The 20,520-nt window shown below is 43.6% G+C and overlaps 1 protein-coding gene across 6 annotated transcripts in view; it reads left to right on the forward strand.

Moving 5' to 3' along the window:
• RUNX2 (runt related transcription factor 2) overlaps positions 1–20,520 on the forward strand; it is a 227,017-nt gene that overhangs the window by 62,104 nt on the left and 144,393 nt on the right. For 3 of the 6 annotated variants that reach the window (XM_027663405.1, XM_027663404.1, XM_027663406.1), the window contains 3 exons: positions 2,707–2,990; positions 10,024–10,180; positions 16,199–16,303. In XM_027663405.1, coding sequence (XP_027519206.1) covers positions 2,707–2,990; positions 10,024–10,180; positions 16,199–16,303 — 546 coding nt within the window. Of the gene's footprint in view, positions 1–2,690; positions 2,991–10,023; positions 10,181–16,198; positions 16,304–20,520 lie in introns of those variants that run through there. The other 3 variants (XM_027663408.1, XM_027663409.1, XM_027663407.1) reach the window with 3 other exon arrangements.

The raw sequence follows: 20,520 nt of genomic DNA on the forward strand, positions 1-20,520 counted from the left end.
GTTCGCGGAGCCGGGGCTGGGCGGGCGCGGAGCGGGGCCGCAGCCGCGGTGCGCGGAGCGAGAGCTCTCCCCTGTGACCGATCGGCGGAGCTTGCGGCTTGTTCTGCTGCTCCGGAGCCGAGCGGAGCAGGAGCCGCTGCCGCCTCTGCTCGCACCTCCCCCCCCCGGCACAGCCGGGGTTTGCCCGGGGGGGGTCAGAAATTGGGGGTAGGGGGTGTAGGAGGGCGCGGGGGGCAGCGCTGCCGCACGGCGGGAGGAGGGCGCGGAGGCTCCGCGGGTGTGGAAACAGCCCCAGAGGTGCTCCCACCACCCACCCGCACAGCGACACCCCCGAGAGCAGGGTGGCCTCGCCGGGCGTTTGGCGGAGGATCCGACGGCACAAACCGGCCGTGCCGGGCTTGGGGCTTGGAAGGGCTCCGCGGAAGGGCCGCATCCCGCGCACCCCTCAGCACAGACAGGCACACACACACCGCCCCGAGTCACACACAGGCGGCGAGCAAGGAGCACACACGCAGCGCCGACTTTTTACAAGAAGGTGGAAGTAGCAAGTCGGAGTAAAGCCTTAGAAATTAGAGGGCGGGTTGTGATAGGCTGTTATCTGCGCGGGGAGGCGGTGACACTTTCATACCATTGGGTATGTAAATGGTTTTTAATAAGATCTGCCCTTTTTTTTTTTTTTTTTTAAGGGAGAAAACAAACCAGACTCCCTTTACCTTAATAGTCTGAAGGGGGTTTTATAGCTTTCATTCATTCAAGGAAATGGTTTAGGCTTTAGACTACCGGAGACTTAGCAAAAAACCCTTTGGCACCAGATTATTATTACTATTATTTTTTTTGCAAACAAGATTTTTCATGCCTTTTTTTTTTTTTTTTTTAAACAAACAAGCCCAAAAGTGTTAATGGAAAAAACCCGGAGAGAAGTGGAGATCCGAGACCGTCTCCTGCTCCCCCCCTTCCCCGTTCCCCTCCCCGTGGGTGAGAGTTTCTCCTCCTGGGGGGGATGCACATTGGTTTATTTATTTTGAAGGCTGCAGAAGTCTGAGGACTGAAGCACCACGTGCTGCTGACTCTCATCAGCATAATGATCGCCTTAGCCAGAGAGTCCTGTATATATAAACCACAAAAACCTAATCATTAGAAATCCCAGCCTCCAAAAACCACATTCAGGACAAAAAAACTGTGGCGTGGGTTTGGGTTTTTTTTCCGGCTCCTTCATCTTCCCCGACCTCAACTTCTTGGGACCCAAAAGAAGTTTGTTGCTTTTGGTTGTTTTTTTTTTTTCATTATTATTATTTTTAACCCGACTTTTCAGAAAGAAAAATAACTCAAACCAAGCGACATTTTAATGATTTTTTTTGCTGCCGTTGTTCATCAAGGGCAAAAAAAAAAAAGCAAGATTTTTCTTCGCCTGTTCAACTCAACGGACTTGGATCCAGCAGCGACTTCATGTGAAGGACCGGGCTGCACCGAGGCTGCCTTTTCCCAGAATTTACTTGGTCATATTTTAGAAATCAGCCTAAGGAGGGGTGTTTTATTGTTGTGTTGTTTGTTTTTTTCCAGCTATGCTCTCCGCTTTTTTTTCCCTGGGAATCCGAAAGTTTAACTTTTCTTAAGTCCTGATCCTCCCAAAGGAACTGGCTAAAAAGTCTCTCTTTTAATTATCAGCCCTGTGACTTTCCTCTTCACCCCAACAACCCCAATCACTTTCTTTCCACGCCGAAATCGCTTCGGGAGCACCTTTTTTTTTTGGAGGGGGGAGCCACTTTTCCCAAGCCCCTTCCCGAGTTCCCGCTTCCTGAAGCCAAAGGCAATAAGCGGGAGAACTCAGCGGCTCCTCGCTTCTGTCCCAGCGAGGCTTTTTGTTTGCTCCTTTTTTTTTTTCTTTTTTTTTTTTTTTTTCTTGTGCGTGTGTGTGTGTGTGTGTGTGTGTGCTTGTGTGTCCGGAGGAGGAAGATTTCCTCGGAGGAAACCGGGACGTTCCCCTGAACCCCCCCTCTCCTCTCCTCTCCGGGGCTGAGTTACGCTCCGATTCTGGCGGCCACCAGCAGCAGCAGCCCAGGAAGCTGAACCAGCAGCGAGTTCTACTTTTCCCAAGACAATATTTGGAAAATCCGAAAAGGAAAAGAGGACAGGGAGGGAGGGGAAGAAAAAAGGAAAGAAACTCAAGCACTTGAGGGAAGAAGCGGTGGCTAGAAGGAGGGAAAAGAGCAGAGAGACTGTGCGAGAAGGAAGGAAGGAAGGAGGAGGAGAAGCAGCAGCGCTTTGCAGCTGGGCAGAAGCCGGGACCATGCAGTTTCCAGCCGGGCTGTGCTGAGAGGGGCAGCCCCGGACCAACCTCCAGACTCTGCCTCCTTGCTGCTCCGGGCTGCAGGCGCCCCCAGACCGGCATCACCTCCGCCCTGTCCGTCTTTCTTTAAGAAAAAAAAAACCAAAACAAACCAAAACCAGACTGAGATTTTTTTTTCTTCGTGCTTTTAATCCGCTCCTTTTTTTTTTCTATTTTTTGCCTGTTTTGCTTTTTTGACCCTTATCCTCACCCCTTCACTTTTTCACTCACCCCTTTTTTTCGCTACATATATATATATTATTTTTTTTACAACCCCCACCCCCCACTACACGCCTCCTCGACGAGAGATCCCCCTACCGCTCCCCCCCCCCGCCCCCCAATTCGCTAACTTGTGGCTGTTGTGATGCGTATTCCCGTAGATCCCAGCACCAGCCGGAGGTTCAGCCCCCCCTCCAGCAGCCTGCAGCCCGGCAAGATGAGCGAGGTCAGCCCGGTGGTGGTCGCCCAGCAGCAGCAGCAGCAGCAGCAGCAGCAGGACGCGGCGGCCGCCGTGCCCCGGCTGCGCCCCCACGATAACCGCACCATGGTGGAGATCATCGCTGACCACCCCGCCGAGCTGGTCCGCACCGACAGCCCCAACTTCCTCTGCTCCGTCCTGCCCTCGCACTGGCGCTGCAACAAGACCCTCCCGGTGGCGTTCAAGGTGAGACACCCCCCTCCCGCAGTCGCCTCTGCCGGGGATGCTCCCCCCACGCCGCGCCGGCTGCGCTTCCACCCGCAGGGGCTTCTGTGCCAACTCCCGGCCCGCGGTGTCTCCGGTGATCCCCGTCCCGCAGGAGCTTCTGTGCCCCTCCGGCCCGCAGGGATTTCTCTGTGTCTGTCTCGCAGTGTCGCCGGTGCCCCCTCCTCCCCCGTCCCGCAGGGGCTTTTGTGCCCCCCTGGCCCGCAGGGACTTCTGTGGCCCCCCGCCCCCCGTCCTTCAAGTGCCTCCTGTTTCCCCTAGGTCCGGAGGGACTTTTGTGTCTCCCCCTCACCCTGACCTGCAGGGATTTCTGTGCCCCCCACCCCCCCTCCTGCAGCGTCTCCTGTGCCCCATCGGCCCGCAGGGGCTTCTGTGTTCCCCCTTCTGCAAGGGGCTTCTGTCTCCCCCCGCCCCCCCCCCAGCAATGTCTCCGGTGCCCCTCGGGCTGCAGTGCCTCCTGTACCCCTCTCCCCACTCCAGTCCTGCAGTGCCTCCCCGTGCACCCCCATCCTGCAATGCCTCCTGTTCCACCCGCTCCCGGCCCGCAGGGGCTTCCCTGACCCCCCAGTCTGCAATGACTCCTGTATTCCCGCCCCCCCCCAGTGTTCAAATCTTACAGTGGCTTCTGTATCCCGTCCTCGTTCTGCTGTGTCTCCTGTACTCCCCGTCCCGCACTGTGTCGGGGTGCACTCCCGCAGTGCCTTCCAACTGCAGTGGTCCCCGTGCCCCCCGTCCTGCTGCGTTTCCTGTGCCCCCTGTAGGTCTGCTCTGCCCCCCTCACCCTTGCCACGGCCTCCGTGCCCCCGGAGCCATCCCGTTATCTCCATCCCCGCGGGGCACTGCCGGCGTGTCTTCCCCGGGGCGCCCTGTGCCCCCCTCATCATCCACCCCGGAGACACTCCCTGCGCCCCCTGTCTCTGGGCTTGCCTTTTTTAAAAAAAAAAAACCAAACCTTGCGTGCCCTCCCTGAGGAAGGGGCGAGCTCAGTGTGGCAAAGTGGGTGCCCCCCCTCTCTCGAGAAACCCAGTCCCTGACCCACGGGAGTGGGACTGGGGGATTTGGGGTGGCTCTGAAGCGTGCGGGAAGGCGGAGTGGGGTCCGAGGTTCAGGCTGGGGTTGCAGAGTGAGATCGCGGCTTTGCCCTCCAACATCCCGGGCTGAGATGGGGCTGGGAAGGGGGACACAGAGCTCCTGGGTGGGGGGGACACGAGGACCCTTCACTTCTCCTGGTGGACATGCGAGGAAGTGGCTGCCCAGAGACGCTCTCCTTGGCAGAGTCGCACGTTTCCATAATAAATCCCACCCTGCTCTGCACCGGGGATGCTGCTTTTAATTTTCTGTCTCCATCCCCACGGTGCACTAATGAGAGGAAACGATTTTTTACAAAAACTGTAATAATAACAACAGTAATTGCATGCTTTAAAACAAGCCTTTTTCCTCCTCTAGCAATACTTCGAAGCATGCCCCTGGAGTTTTTCCCCCAGTGGCCTTTGGTAGGGAGGGGGCAATGGCTGGGGGTGTCCCCAAACACCTGTCTGAGTGGGATGTGGGGTCGGAGCGAGGTGCGTTGGCCCTGCGAGGGCCTCATCATACCAACATTTTCCTGTGAAAAATAACGCACCTGGAAATCCCTCAAAGGGCAGAAAAGTTTGGAAATGGTCTCACCCAGCATGTTCCAGAACACAGCCTTGTTCTTGTGTTTCCCCACTGCCGTTATCATGGCCGTTTATCCGGGAAAAAATTGTAGAAGTGGTTAAATGAGCTGGTGTTAAAGTGAGTGGTGATAAAGATAGAACTTTGCTTTGAAAATCTTACGGGTGTGCGGGTGAGGGTTCGCTAAAGTGCCTGTGTGTGTGGGAACAGCTTGGAGAGGCTGGAATTACAGGAGGAACCCTTTGCACAGGGCCTGCTTATGCAGGACAGGATGGTTGGACTCAGTAGAAATGGCAGAACAATGGGTTGTCTTTTGACTTTGTGACTCGGTGTAGCACTCACAGTCTCTCTAGGTGTGGATCGCGGTGATTCTGATTCACAGGGGCTGCAGGGTGAGGAGGAGGAGGAGCTTTTGCAGAATTGTGATTCTAATTTAATTGAGAGTTAGATTAAGTTGGCATTATAGTTACTCTTTAAAGAAGGGACGCGAGAGCTGTTGCATTATCGTGCTCGCATTGTTCTCATTTGAGGTGTCTGAGCCTTCTCCTACCTCACAGCAATTCAAAGGATGCGGTCGCAGCTCATTAGGATAAGGGAAAGACCTAAACTAAATATTAGAATATTTAGAATATTATTACAATAAGAATGCCTACGTGTGATAAAAGGATAGAAAAAGGATTAGACTGTTTCCCAATATTTTTTTGTGTTCATATATATGTATTTATTTGTTTGTCTCCTATATTTGTCTGCTGACAGGGCAGTGCAGATCTGACTGATTTACTGATGCTTTAGGGCACATGTTGCCCCTTGCACCCTTCCACTGTGGGTGCAGCTGTGTTTTCGCATGCAATACGTACTTTTCAAAATTATTCCTAAATTACATTCACCCTTATTTACTGGTAAATTAATTTGAAACTCATTTGAAATACTTTTGACTATTTATTAAAAATTTATTTCATTTTTCAAATGTAATTTTCATGGAGTTGCTCAGTAGTTTTAGACCAAAGAAGCTGCATGTATCATCCAGTGAAACACTTGACAGTGTTATAACAGAATGGGAATTAGCTCTGAAAGGGAAAGAAAAGACAGATTTGAGCTATAGAAATCTCAGCTAAACATAACTTGAAAGTGAAATAGCTCACAGACAACACACTTTATGAAGTTTTATTGGCAATAAATAATATGTTGATGATAATGTTTTGAGTGGTGTGTTAAGTGTGTCATAATTCTCTTGCAGCAATCTCCAGTGAAAATGTACACTCAATATAGCACTGTTTTAATTTAAAAAAACAGATATAAATCATATGCAGGAGAGGAAGTATGTTATAAACAGTGCTGGGTTTGATTATAATTTTTTGAAATAGTGTTGGCTTAGCATTAGGTTTGAATTTTAAGTATTAATATTTGCACACACTGGGGAGGGAGCCCCTGTCGTGTGCTCTCTAATAAGATTGTTAATGCAAACTGGTTTTGTGGGGAAGAGGATTAGATGGGTACCTATTATTACAGCTCTAGCTCTTCATATTCCAGCACAAAATAAATGCACATTGTGCACCTGGGTCCAAATCATATTCACTTCTTAATCTCAGTAGCCAGTGGTACTTTATTTGAGTCAAGTCATCAGAACTTGGCCCCTCTGTGGGAGTTTTTACTACAAGTCATAAAGATTCAAATTGCCACGTTAGAGGTTACAAATGACTTCTGTATGATGCTAGTAGTAGCAAAGAGTCTTAGTGGACCTAAAGGTAGGGGGAAAAACGGGACATGGAGTCTAAAACCTCTCCCCAGTAGCACCACAGTAGTTCTGGGTCTGTCAGCATTTCCACTCCAACCCCCAAATTTCAGAGTTTATAACTCAGCTGTTTTAAATAGCTTCAAGCTGAAACCTGCTGTATAAATTGTCAGCCCAGATGTACATTTTGAAACAAAAAGTAGCGCGAATCAGTTATTCTGTTTTAAGTTACAGAACATTAAAATATTTTTAATAGTATCAGATGCTCTTTTGGCAATGTCTGGAAAAAGCATTCTCAATACAGAAGATTTTGCATTCAGAGGCAGTTTGACTTCAGTGTTTCGCAAGAAAGTTGTTGAAGTGGCAGATACCAATGTTTGGGAGGAACTATTTAGCATGTACATTGGTGGGGTTTTTTTAAACAAGCTTTTTACTCTGCAGAAAGTCTGAGTACCTGCTGTTGTGTACTAGTTTTGCTTTGTGCCTATAACTTCCGTCTGTAGGGTACATGCTTTGGCCAGTTCAAATCCCACTGGACCGAAACTGGGCAAACAGGTTGCCTAACCAGATGAGAATTGTGTTATGCAAAAAACACATAGTTATTTTCAACTTGTAAGAATTGGTTTGCTTTTATTTTGGGGCTTCATTTGACTTTATGTACCGTTTTGAGCTTTGGTTTAAAAAAAAAAAAAAAAAGCAAAATCTACCTTTAGTCCTAGAAATGTGTAGAGAGTTTATAATAGAAAATAAGTGTATTGAAATAGTAGAGACACTGAGACAAAGAATAGGTAAGGAATGCACTGTGGCTACTTCTCATCACTTCTCATCTTTAATTTTTTACACAGTCTTTACTCATTTAACAGTGCATTTACAATCCTCTTTCTAAGAATATGTCATTAATTTTGTATTGACACCTGGTATAAAATTGCGAAATAAAGATTTATGCCAACAGTCTTTCAGCAGGTACAGTTACTTTTTAAAATTCTCAAAATGACGTGTATTTCTCCAGGTTTCAAACTTGTTTTGCAAAGCTTTTTTTTTTCATCCAGATCTACTATGTACCTGTGCAGTAGTCCTCTGGTATTTTGTGGCAAAAAAAGTATCAAATTATGAAAGGAACACACATTTTACTCCTGTTGGCTGGCAGAGGAGCTTCCCACGTTATAGGACTTTATTTTATTAGCCAAAGATTTTATTTTCACCTCTGATTTCAGTTTGTCTTGTCCTTCGGTCTCCCCTGAGTGAGATGAATAGTGATATTGCATCATGCTGCATCCAAAGCCTCTCAGTACCGATGCAGCTCTTGGTTAGGTGCGATTGTCCGGCGACGGCAGCAGCACGTGCAGCTCTGGGCTGATGGCTAAGCTGACAAATTGAACTGACATCCAGTGGAAGGGGCAGGCAGGAAAGCTCTGAGAAGCAACAGGGGACAGAGGGGAGCTTTTTAAGAGGTTTTGCTCCCTCCTACCCAGGTGTTATAAACTGTAACTGTGTTTGGGGCTGTGATGGAGCTGTGATGGCACTGCCTGTCTGTGCTCTGGGTACCTGGGGAGAAAGAGGTGAGCTGAGGCTGCAGGCATCTTGCTCCCTCTCCCGAGGCTCCTGGCGGCCTTGTGCTTCCTCCTGAGCTCTCAGATTCTTTGCATTTCTGGAGTTAATGTGATTTTTTTGTTGTTGTTTTGTGAGATATAAAAAGCGTAGGGTGCAACTCCCCGGGATGCTGATGGGCGAGACAAGACCGTCCAGAGATAACGTGGTGTGTCACAGGCTGGGAAGGGAGTGGTTTATAAGTAGTCTCAAGCCCCATGCTTTAAAAGCCAGTATCCATTTATTAACTGTTAGAGTCAGCTCTATAATCTGTTCAGCAGATTATTATTTGTTATTTGATTATTATTTATTATTCCTTACACCTGGCTTTGAAGCTGTCAGATCTGGTGCTGCCAGACCCAAGTCAGAGAGTTAGTGAGACCTCAGATCTTACCCACAGCAGTGGTTCCTCTGTTTTTATGTTGAGGGACATTCATATCACTTTAAAGTAAAATCTCTGTTTGATAGATGAAAACCTCACACTAGTTTGTGGCAAAACTCAATTTTCAGTTTTGGGTGGTATTACCTGGTGTTTATGGGAAAAAAGACTTTCAGCTTTGCTTGCTTTTTTCGATTCAATATTTCTTTTAAATAAGACAAACTGTACTTTTCAGTAATATGGTCTATTTCAAATATTTTCATATTTGTTATACCTTTGTAATTTGTTTTTATCATTTGAGAGAAACATTGTACAGTGTACTGGGCCACATGCTCTCCCTACATATCCAGAACTACTCCTAATTCTTTCCACTGAATTAATATCACCGTGCAACCTGCAATTATTAGTTTCAGCCAGGATCATTTATAGAAAAGACATTTCAAGCAGGCTGTATCACAAAATGTATTATATGTTTCTGGAGACAGAATGAATTACTCTGAATAATATAAAAAGTCATATCTGACCATGTAAACTGGTAGAAACTGCAAGTGGAGACACTTTGTAGCTCAAGATATTTTTTCAAGTTTGAGTTCGGCCATGCAATATTTCTGAATCTCTTTTTGTTATAAATTTATTTCCATAAACAGGGAAAAGGAAATTATTTTATTCATACTTTTGTGGACTTTTTTCCCCATGTGTATATTTATTTTCTTCCTAGTCAGTTAACTCCTGTTTACCTTTATTTTTAATTTAAAAAGTCACAGTACACTATAGGAATCCCTGGTGTTTTCAAATTAGAAACCGTCTGCTCTGTGACATTTATCTACTCAGATGCTGGAGCACTACTCAACCACTGAAGCAGAAAAGTGAGACTATCAGGTAGCTGGAATGTAAGGAGAAGTGAAATACTTTGATATCTTCTGTTCACCCATCCTGGAATTTGAGGGAGGTATCAGCACTAACCACATGCGACTCTTGCGAGCGCTACGAAAATTTACATGCCTGCAAGGAAATACAGCTTTGTTTTATATTGCATCTGAAGAGTTTGAATTCCAGCCACAAAGTGCTCCATCTCAGAGCGTGCTGGGCGTAGAGCTTTGTCTACTGATGCCCCGAGTGCCACTCCTGGGATGGGTGGATGTGGGGTTCTCTCTGGCTTGAAGTCTGAGGAGCTCGGGGGTCGGGGTGATGGGTGTAAACAACAGAGAAGTAGAACCGATTCTGGGTGATAAGGCTGCTAATAGTAATCTCCAGCTTTCCATTTCAAATGTTCCCATGTATAATTTATGGATACGAGCCGTGCCTCGTGTTCTCTCGCTGCTCATTTGTTGCTAAGAACAAAGTTGGCCTTCAGGAAGCATTAAAGCAAACACTCTGTATAAGGACACTGAATGTTTCTGAACAAATGCAACAAAGAAGAAACTCTGTGTTAGGCTCTGAGAAAGGGAGACAATACATGATGTTTCTGTGTTTGATGTGGCACTTTGTTCTGTGCGCAGCGAGTGCAAGACTCCTCACCGCAGCGGGCTGGAGAAGCTGCCACGGAGCCTCATAATGAGCGTGGCAGCCTGGAAAGCTGGAAGGGAGACACACGCTTCCAAAGTGTGGCTTCACCAGTTGTGGTTGTCTTCCCGCTTTTACAGGTGGTGGCCTTAGGAGAAGTGCCCGATGGGACAGTGGTCACTGTCATGGCTGGAAACGACGAGAATTACTCTGCAGAGCTGCGAAACGCGTCTGCCGTGATGAAGAACCAGGTGGCCAGATTTAATGACTTACGATTTGTGGGCAGAAGTGGAAGAGGTAGGCCACTGCCTTTTATGTGTCCATAATGAAGTGAAAAACAATGTCTGGATGTCAGGCTTACTTTGCAATGAAATACTGATTAATCCGTAAATCCATTGTTCATAGAATCATTGAAAAGTTTGGGTTGTAAGGGACCTTAAAGGTCATCTAGTTCCAACCCTCTGCCATGAGCAGGGACACCTTCCACTAGACCAGGTTGTTCAGGTTGTCAGCCTTTCATTTGGAGGGGCGTACACGTCTTTCGGTGGCAAACTTCAGCATTTGCACAAAGCAAGTTAAGAGTTTTCTTCAGTTTTTCTGACTCCTCATGTCTCTGTAGTCTTTTATCAGGCACAGGTTTTGAAAAATGATTCACAGAGTACCCGCTTTCCTGTTTTAATCACACAGGAAGGGTGGAAGGAGAAGGGCATACGTGTGATCTGGGTTATGTGGAGTCAAAAAGTGTATCTCAGTCCATGGCAGTGAGAGGTGAAGAATTCCCTTTAGCAGTAAAGCTGCTTCTGAAATTGTTGTAGAAGACCTGTAATTAGGGGGATTTTGCATATCACATGTGCTATAGGTTGTATTCTTTAAGGACTTAGATCTTTCAAGGCTTAACAGCTATTGGTGGAAAATTTACTAGTGACTTCTCTGCCCTTTACGATCACCCCTGTGAAAATCACCCCTGTGAAAATCTTTTTAGTAAGCTGGTTGACTTTTTATGAATTGCTGGTAAGTTTGGGCTTGAACTCGGTGATACCTTTAGTTTATATGACATGGTAACTTCCAATTTTATTTTTTTTCTGAAGTTGCAGAGTGCTGTCATTGTCTTCCAGCTGTTTAGGAGCTTCCTATAATCTGGAAAGGGCACTGTACTTACAGAAAGCCTTTGTAATCATTGCAAGTTTGCAAGAATTCCTCTTTAAGGGTCTCATGGCTGCTTTCAAACTTCAGGTAGTGATTGAAAGGATATCTTGAAGGAGGCTGGCAGTGCAGTTCTTACTGCATGAATCTTCAGAATGTTTGGTTGTATCAGTCATTGTTTCAACCTACAATTTTTTTTCCTTTATGTATTTGAAGTAATTATTCATTTTTCTAAACTAGCCCTGCATGGGGCAAACCAAAGCAACAGAAGCAGAACAATTATGCTAGGAAATTAGCAATAAAGCTAATTTTACAGTAATATTCCTTAGAAAGCAGTTGCAATTCATCTTAAAGAAGGAACGAATTTTTTTCCAATAAGAAATTAAACATGTGACAGAGGCCCAGATAGTCTAAATCTGTGAGCACATTTTTACAAGCATTTTGTGAGAGTGAGTCCATAAGCATGGCTTACAGTGACTATTCTTTATTTTAGTGGCCTGGCCCAAAATTCTCTTTATCATTTTAAAACTTGAAAAGTATTGATAATAAGGAATAACTTGAAAGACAGAATAACTTCTGCAACAGTAATGCAGTATAAATACAGAGTTTATTCCCCTTTTGAACAAGGAGTTATCTATCTCTTCCATTTGTCTTCCTTTCTTTTAGAAAAAGAGTTTGCTTTGTTATTCTGCTGATGGATTAGGTTTGAAAGTTCTCTGGCTCCATCTCTACTTCTGCCTTACAGTAGAAGTTCAGTGGTGTATCGGTTTTTCAGTAGTGCTGAAAAAGGATGGAAATGTGATGTACTACCTCTGATCTGTGAATTTAATTTCAAACCCACGATATATACTTTTTATTGAAGCATAGGAAATTAAATAAAGGCCTAAAGCCTCCGTAGATACAGCTACAGACACAAACACAAACCTAAAATTTGGTTCCAGTAGTTTAATTTATATTTTTATCTAGCAGACTTGGAATAGACTTTCTCTCTGATCAATCTGGGTAGAATCTATGGAAAAGTGATAGTGTACTTTTCAAACCCTCAACATATTTATTTAAGAGACTTCAAAGAAAAACAAAGGGTGTGCACTGTTTTACTATATTGGCTTTCTGAGTTTTGGCCAGTTTCCCAAATAGCAATTTTTATATTTAAAAAAAAAAAAAAGTTAAAAAAAAAAAAAAGGAAGAAAAAAGACAGACTTAACTGCTTGCAGACTTTTCACGCATGGAAGATGAAGAAAGCTTCTTTTGATGAAGTGTAATTATGTCCAAACAGAGCTGACCCCCTCCCCCTATATTTCTTATGATCTTAACGGAAGAAAGTAGGGCTTTTCCTTTGAAGCAGCCGGGACTCGGTGGAGGATCTGAAATGCTGCATTCTGCTGCCAGAGGCAGGATGGAGAAATTGGTCCAGACTTGTCTTCCAGACTTAGAACACAGAGGGGGAGAAGGAGAGAGAGAGAGAGAAGGAGAGAAGGAGAAAGAGTTATCATTAATGATAGATTTTTAGAACTCTGCTTAAAATACCAGGAAAAGAAAGCAGTGGTTGCAAACAGAAGTGAGAAAGCTCCTTACATAGCCAAATATCGGTAAACACAAGTCTTGAAGCAGAACAGGAAAAAATAAAGTAATAAAGAAATCCTTTTCTGGTGGCAAGAAACTAATCCACACCTGTTCCTGACTTCAGATTTACATCTTTCTAAGCAGCTTGTGCTTTGATCTCTGTATCTCTAAATTTGATTGTGAAGTCTGAATCATCAACTTACCACTTCACCTCCTCTCCCACGTTTTTACTTGCTTCCCATGGCTCAATGGAGAAACTCGATTTTTATACATATTTATGTTGCTTGCCTGACAGAAGCTTCACGTTTCTGTTTGTATAATTTCTCCTAAACGCCATTTTTGGATTCATAAGAATAAGTAACCAGAGTGTTTGATGCAAATGCAGCAGTTGTTGTATGTGGTTTTCAGGCAGTAGCTCACTTTTACAAGCCTGATCCACAGCGCAGAGAAGAAAGAATTCCTGTCTTCAATAAGCAAAGGATCATAACCTTAATTTTGTTGTGTCCCGATACTTTAATCACATTAGCATCTAACTGAAAAAATATGCAACACGCACACACAAGCTGCTGAGTCTCCTTTCAAGATCATTTCTGGGGTTTACCTTGTGCTTCAGCATATGTCCATCTCGTCCTCCTCTGTGTCAGCTCGGCTCACATGTGTGAATAACAAAGAATGCACAGTTTAGACACACTGAAGCAATAGTGCCAGATGACTGCTTGGCTGGGGAATTTAATAAAAGAGAACTACAATTAGTCTTTAGCCTCTGAAAGTGGATAGTTGAAGTGACTAAGGGCAATAAAGAAAGGTGATAAAAAGTGCATTAAAGGATTTTGTAGCTGAGGAGGGATAGCTGTGAAATAGCTGTGGAAGGCAACAGCATCACTGAAACAGTGAAGAACAGTAAAAATTTATTTCATCCTTAGTCCTGTAATATGTAAATCATCTCTTGAAAGCTCTGGAGTGTGCTGGCAGGGCTGTGCAGCTCCCCACAATGAAGTGCTCTGTGGTTTATGGAGTGTGAGGGGGCTTCGTCGGTGTTACTACATCCACGCTTTGGTTTGGTAAAATACCAGTTAGGGAACAAAACCAGTTTCCCTTTCAAATTAGCTGCTCACCTCTTCAGCTTAGGCTGGCTAAGAGGTGACAGTTCAGAAATTCTCACTGTTGAGGTCCAAACTCTTCAAATTAAGAAACTCATTTTTTTCTGGCCACTATAACCTGTTGAGTTACATTTAGTGTAGAAAACTTTGCACTGCTTTTCTATAGAATGATTTTACAGCATCTTAAAAATAGTATATTTTGTTGAGTTAATTCTTTCTGTCATGATAGACTTTTATATGGATTTGACATATAAAGGGAATGGTAGCATGGAAGGCCAAATTCTTCATTCAAAGGTATATGGAAATGCCCCTTTAACATCTTTGTTACCAGTAATATTCTACTGATTTTCCAGAGGTAGCTGTGATCTGAATGTCATCAGCATAAAATTTAATGGTCAGAACTTTTTGACATGATAAGCTGGTGCCAAAGGAAGCCTTAAACCTGTACCTAGAGAATTATATGTGTCCAAGCAGTAGGCTGAATTCATCCTTGGAGAGGGATAAAAGGCACAGACTCCCCTCAACCCTAAACAAGCAGGCACGGAGGCACTGTGTGCTTGAGCAGGGCTGTTGCTGCCCACACACCCACCATATGAGGGCAGGACACACAGTTCACCTCTGGGACAGCAGATGGGCAAGACTGGACAAAGACTGGACATCCTACACATACCTAACTCTCCTCCTGTGATGATCTGAGAAATAATCCCTTTCCCAGTGAAACTGGGGAAAACCACCTTCAGCTCTGGCCACTGGACAAAGTTCAGACTCCTGAGATTTTTGCACGCTTAAACTGAAAAAGAACAGGGTTAGATTAGATATGAGAAAGAAATTCTTCCCTGTGAGTGTGGCAAGACACAGGAACAGGTTGCCCAGAGAAGCTGTGGCTGCCCCATTCCTGGAAGTGTTCAGGGCCAGGCTGGATGGGGCTTGGAGCAACGTGGTCTAGTGGAAGGTGTCCCTGTTCATGGCAGGGGGGTTGGAACTAAATGATCTTTAAGATGCCTTCCAAACCAAACCATTCCAAAATGCTGTTATTTTCTGGGGTCCTGACCATCCCTCTGACCTACATGTCCCAGAGAGCTGGGCACAGCTGGAGCACAGCTTCACCTGGAAAATCATTTTACTCTAAATGACAGTTATATTTCCTTTAAAAAAAATTCCATGTCACATTCTAGTTCATGAAAATTATAGCCAAGACAGTTTGAAGTTGCACTCCTGATAATAAATGATGCGTGTCTCAGGCAGGTTTGGGGGATATACGACTTGGACCAGAAAGAAAGACCAATTACTAGATTTGACAGCCAAAACTCTGTTCTGTATTATGCCTTATATATAAGCTGTTCTGTATTAGGCTTGAAAAAACTGCATTAAGTTTGCGCTGTTACATATCGTTTAAGATCTGTGCCTTGATTGAATGCCTCCAGAGTTCAGCGAGAGGAAAAGCCTTAGCAACAAAAATGCACAAATACACCCAGGGAAGGGGAGGGGGGGTGGGAGGGGAAAGAGTTTTAAGTGTCTGGTAAAGTAGCAGCTTAAATGAGCATGAAGGCCAAAGATTGCTGACTGTTTTATTGAGTCACTGCTGTACGCCCACCTTTTCCTGTCTTGAAACAGTTTTCAGTTTTGACTATCTGACATGACTAACCGTTGCATATCTAACAGATTACAACTGTCAGTGAGTCTCCCAAACAGGGGCCAGTGCCTGTGAGAATGTGTGCTCAGACGCAGGCAGCTCCCTTTATTTATTTCTTTTTAACGTTTTCATTCAGTTAAGAGTCTGTGGATGATCTTGTGCAATCTCTGCCTGAATTCGAGCTTTGTAAAGTTAAAAAAAACCCAAAAACCAACAATGCAGACTGACGATAGTAACGTACGTGCACACAGACATTTCTCACCCTCACGGGAAAGCTGGGGGCTTTCTTAGGATTTCATAGATGGAATATATATATAGGGAAAAAAAGGTGTGTTCCAGTAATAATGATATCATCATATTAGCTCTGGCGTATGAAGGACAGAAGACACTGATTCGCTGTTAAAATATCTCCCAGGAAGAAAATATATTCTTTCCTCATCTTATTGTAGTCAAGTCAAACAAATGAAATGATAAAACTGTGTGAAGTAAATAACATGTGGTCACATTCTGCTCTCTGTCACACAGCTGCAAAACTGGAGTAAATTTTTAAATTATCTGACTTGCTTTGGATTTACACCACTTTCAATACAGCAAAGAATTTGGCTTGTCCTCAGCAGTGAATCACTTTTGTTCTGTCATTGTATGATGACCCATTATTAAATAAGAAACATTTAGATTGTCAACACATGGACGTATTCTTGACATAGAGTAAAACTGAAGGGGAGGAAAACTCCTATGGTCAGTTATGTTTTTAATTTTCACGATTGTGGTAACGACAGGGAATAATTTTAAGCGTCTCTGATTCTTTACTGAACATGCATGTGACTGTTTTCATGTTGTAATCACTCATTCCTTGTTGTTTTTTTCCCTTTGTAGGGAAGAGCTTTACTTTGACAATAACTGTCCTGACAAATCCCCCCCAAGTCGCTACATACCACAGAGCTATAAAGGTTACAGTGGATGGGCCAAGAGAGCCTAGAAGTGAGTATTATATTCTTGCTTTCGCTCTTAATTTTGCTTAACAGAGACCCATAAATGAAATACGTATATCTTTGTCAGACTTTGGTTCTTGCTCAGCAAAATATGTGAGTGCATGCTTAATTTGGAGTCTATTGGACCACACACATACTTGCATTAAACACACACTTAAGTGCTTGGCTGAATTTGGGCAATCCCAAACCTGATTCTCATTCACATCAAGGTCTTGATACATTATCTGCCAGTGCAAATGAGAACTAAACCCACTGTATTTATATGTAATCTGATTTAGGCATAATAGATACAATCCTGCAACGTGCTGGATTCCCTGAACTCCTGTAAGCTTCCAAGTGAAAACGTTTAGAATGAAACAGGAGCCTGATCTTTCAGGATCAGTCCTAGTGCAGATAGAAAATATATAATATAGTGCCTTTTTGTTTGCCCTTAAATTCTTTTGCCATCAGATAATTAATGCACCTGGTTAATCTCATCATACCTGAAATTGGTTTTCAGCTATGGACTCATCGTAGACCCCGAGGGGCCAAAGAGAGATAAAAAAAAGCAGTGTATCAGCATGGTCTTCGTTTCTTATTTGTACACAGAAAGTTTATTTTATTTAAACATGGTCCAGCAGATCTTCACTCAGCACATTTATCTCATAGCCTTGCAAACTTACTAAGAACATATTTGCAATGATTTATCTATTTTGCAATGGCTGTATTGTTATGACAATTGTGTTTTGTCATGTTTGAGCAGTTTTATGGGTAGCACTTATTTTTAGATGCAGTCAAGCCTGGTTAATCCATCAGGATTTATCTGGCTGTCTCTCTGTCTAGCACATTTAGCTGGTAACCAATCCCACATCTTATGGGTATCACTGATGAGCCAGTTCTGGAATTTTTTCTTAATCTGACTAGAATGACTCTTTCTAAATTGATTGGATTAACCAGGTATAGCGTTATTTAAATTACACTTAGAGATTGAGAATTATTTGATGAATAACCACATTAAAAGCATCCCTATAATGGAAGCATCTCAAATAATTATTTTACCTTTGATCTGCACATACAAACGAGACCTTCAAGGAGCTTTCATGGTGTTTTGTTTAAAATACCACAAAGACAGAAGTAGAAAGACGTAGACAGAATTCATGCAGTTAAGTGTTTCTCGTGCTAATACACGCTGCAGCGTCACCTCCTCTTTCATAGAGACAGGACTGAAATGCCTCCTGTAAGAACTGCCCAGGCTGTAGAGTTTCGTCTTGAATAACAGCTAAGAAAAAGCAAGTAGCTATGAAAAAATTTCATTACGTAGATCCTTGTGTTGCTACCTGCTCACAGCTGAGGTGTCCGGATGTCGCAGAAGGGGGATTTTCGTTCTGTCTTCTCTCCGAGCTGAATCAGTTCCCATTTTCAGTTTTCACTTGCAGTTGTTGCTCTGTCTAGCTTACTTGGGCGACACTGGAGAAGCTGCATTCATGGAGCAAAAAGCAGGGAATAAGTTATTTAGCAATTCTCATTTGGAGTCTGCTTCTATGTAGGAGGCATTACAAAAGAGGTGGTCTGCCAGCAGAGGACAAAACCACTATGAAAGAGCAGAGAGGTTTGAAAGAGTGTGTGGTGTGGAGAGTAGCATGGATTAACCTGTGTAGCACAGAAAGGGAACCTGCTGGCATGGGGACTAAGTGTTCTGGTGATCAGTGGATTGAAAGAGAGGCTGTGTCCAAAGAACTTACGAAGATAAGAACTCCAAATTCTACTATAGTTTTTTAGTTTACACCTGAAAGGCCTCTGTACATGATATCTGTTGCTGTTCCCATTGAATAGCTGAACCTAGCAATGCTTAGTAACTGAGCTAGTGTCTTTCTTATATTTTTTCTTTTTTTCTTTTTTCCTTTTTTTTTTTTTAATTTGTAAGAAAGTAAATTTTTAGCTTGAGTGTCCATTTGAATCTTAATGTTTCAACAAAATACTTAGTGGAGCTCTACTCTAGAGTCAGTTGGATTCTGCAGCTTCTCTCACTGCAGTCTGATACTTTCAAGGCTATGACAACTCCAAAATGATTCATTATCAAACTTGAATTTGTAGGTAAAGAGTAACTCCAGCGAGCTGTGGGAGTTTGACCAAAGTTCTGCTTCCTTCTTAGAGCCATTGCATTTGTGTAGATTTATTACTGTTTGGTAATAACCATTTGAGGAGTGTATCTGGCATTTATGTTGCTTAAGGGAAATTAGGTGGTTGGGGGCAATAAGGAATTCAAGGAGTGGCTCTGATACCAAAAATGTTTGTCTTAACAAACTATGTATCGGTAAATAGTGCCCCTCTCTGCCAGGATCTGTATTTCACTTCAACATCTCAAGCATGTTATCCTAGTTTTCCTCTCTCTGGCAGCTCAACCAGAGCTGTCACATCACAAACAACTTTTTTCTTAATATACACATCTGGCGTTGGCAGTTGGAGCAACTTCATAAGAGCACATGATCATCATTCATTACAAGATTAAAAAGTACCCCATGGCATCATTGATGTTTTTTAACTTTGATCTTTTGCAGTTGTGATTCATCTCAGTTATAAAACTTCCCTTTAAAGGAACACAACCAATGACTTATTAGAACCTTCATTCTAAGGAGCGTAAACATAAAATTATGCACATCTTTACAAAATGTCATTTACTCTGTTGCCAGCTTATCATTTTAAGACATGACATCATGCTTTAGATCGTGAATTTGTAAGGCTTGTTTATAGGCAAGGCACCCTGACCTTCTCTTGGCAAGTTGACTTGAGTGAATGAACGCTGTGAGATTCCCAGCAGCAGTAGGAGTAGCAGCAATGCCATGACAGATATCACAGTCATTTAGAGCCTCACTTCAAGAGTGCTGAACAGTCGTGGCATGCAGGGACTCCAGTTGGTGTTTTGGATGCTCAGCACTTCAGAAAGTTGGGTTCTTAAATGTAAGTGCCATTTAGTCGTATTAAACATCTGCTTGTAGAAGCTTGCTGCCTTACCTCTCTGTTATTATTTTAAAATATTTTAATAGAGACAGTGATGCCAGGTTGCTCTGTTAGGAAAACTTGCCCATTTCTATATGAGAAAAGGTCTTCTGATGATTTTTTTTCTTAGAAAAGAGTTATTTAATTTTACTTAAATCTCTTCCAGTCTATCTAGATTACTATCAGGGACATCTACTGTGTTGCACAGTCTCTGTGCTGGACTGAGGCAGAGCATTGCACTCTGAGTGATGGAGTCTAGAGAGAGGGTTGTATAAGATCTTTGGGAATCATTAGGAAATCCTGCAGATATTTTTCTCTCCTCATATCCAGGATAAAACCTCTGCCATATGCACATCTTAGCCAGCAGAGCTGCCTTCCAGCTGGGAGGGCTGAAAGAAGTTTTCCGGAGAAGTTGTCATGAGGTCATAACTGACGGACAGATAGCCAGAGATTACTGTAAAGGAAGTAAAGGAAGAAAAAAAACAGAACGAAAAACCGCCTAGAATCTTTACCTAAGACACCCTTTAATGCCTTTGTCTTACCTCATTACAACCACAGAAATAATGATTTGCCCTTCCAGAGCAAATAGGAGACACATCCTCCTTTCTGGCTGTTTTTGGGGCAAACCTAGCCAGGAGGGAAATCATGAGGAAGGAGGGAGGAGAAGTCTATATTTTTATATTTTGCCCGACTTCCAAAGACTTTAGTTCATCTCTGATTAAAGGTAGGCTCTAAAGTCACCAACCCCAATTTTCTTTATCAGTGTGAATGGAAAAGCGCTTTTGAGCTTTGAGCCGAAGCGTTTCACAGGGAAGAAAACTGCTCTGTTTCATTGAGCTCTCGAATATTTCTCTGCTGCCGCAGCTTGCAAGGTGCACACGTGATGAAAGGTATGAGCAAACACCACATCGCCTTTTTGTCTGTGCACGCTGCGGAAGGCAGCAAAAGCCAGCCAGGGGTTCTGCTCAGCCTCCACATTAACTGTTTGCCCGACCCGGCTTATAAAACGCAGATAAGTGATTGAGATTTTTGAGATTCCTCGACTTAAAACCATAACAGTTTTTAGGAAGTTCTCCCTCTTTTCTTTCAAAGGCAGAGTGGGTGGAGGGATAAGTCTGGGGCGAGTGGAATGTGCTTTGGAGTAGAACAGCTTTAAATCTTTCAGTTTGCCTTCTTTTTTTTTTTTTTTAATTTTTGTCTCTTTTTTTTTCTTTTTTTTTTCTCTCTCTT

Source organism: Corapipo altera, unplaced genomic scaffold (genome assembly GCF_003945725.1).
Source record: "Corapipo altera isolate COAL_440 unplaced genomic scaffold, ASM394572v1 116, whole genome shotgun sequence".
Lineage (NCBI taxonomy): Eukaryota > Metazoa > Chordata > Aves > Passeriformes > Pipridae > Corapipo > Corapipo altera.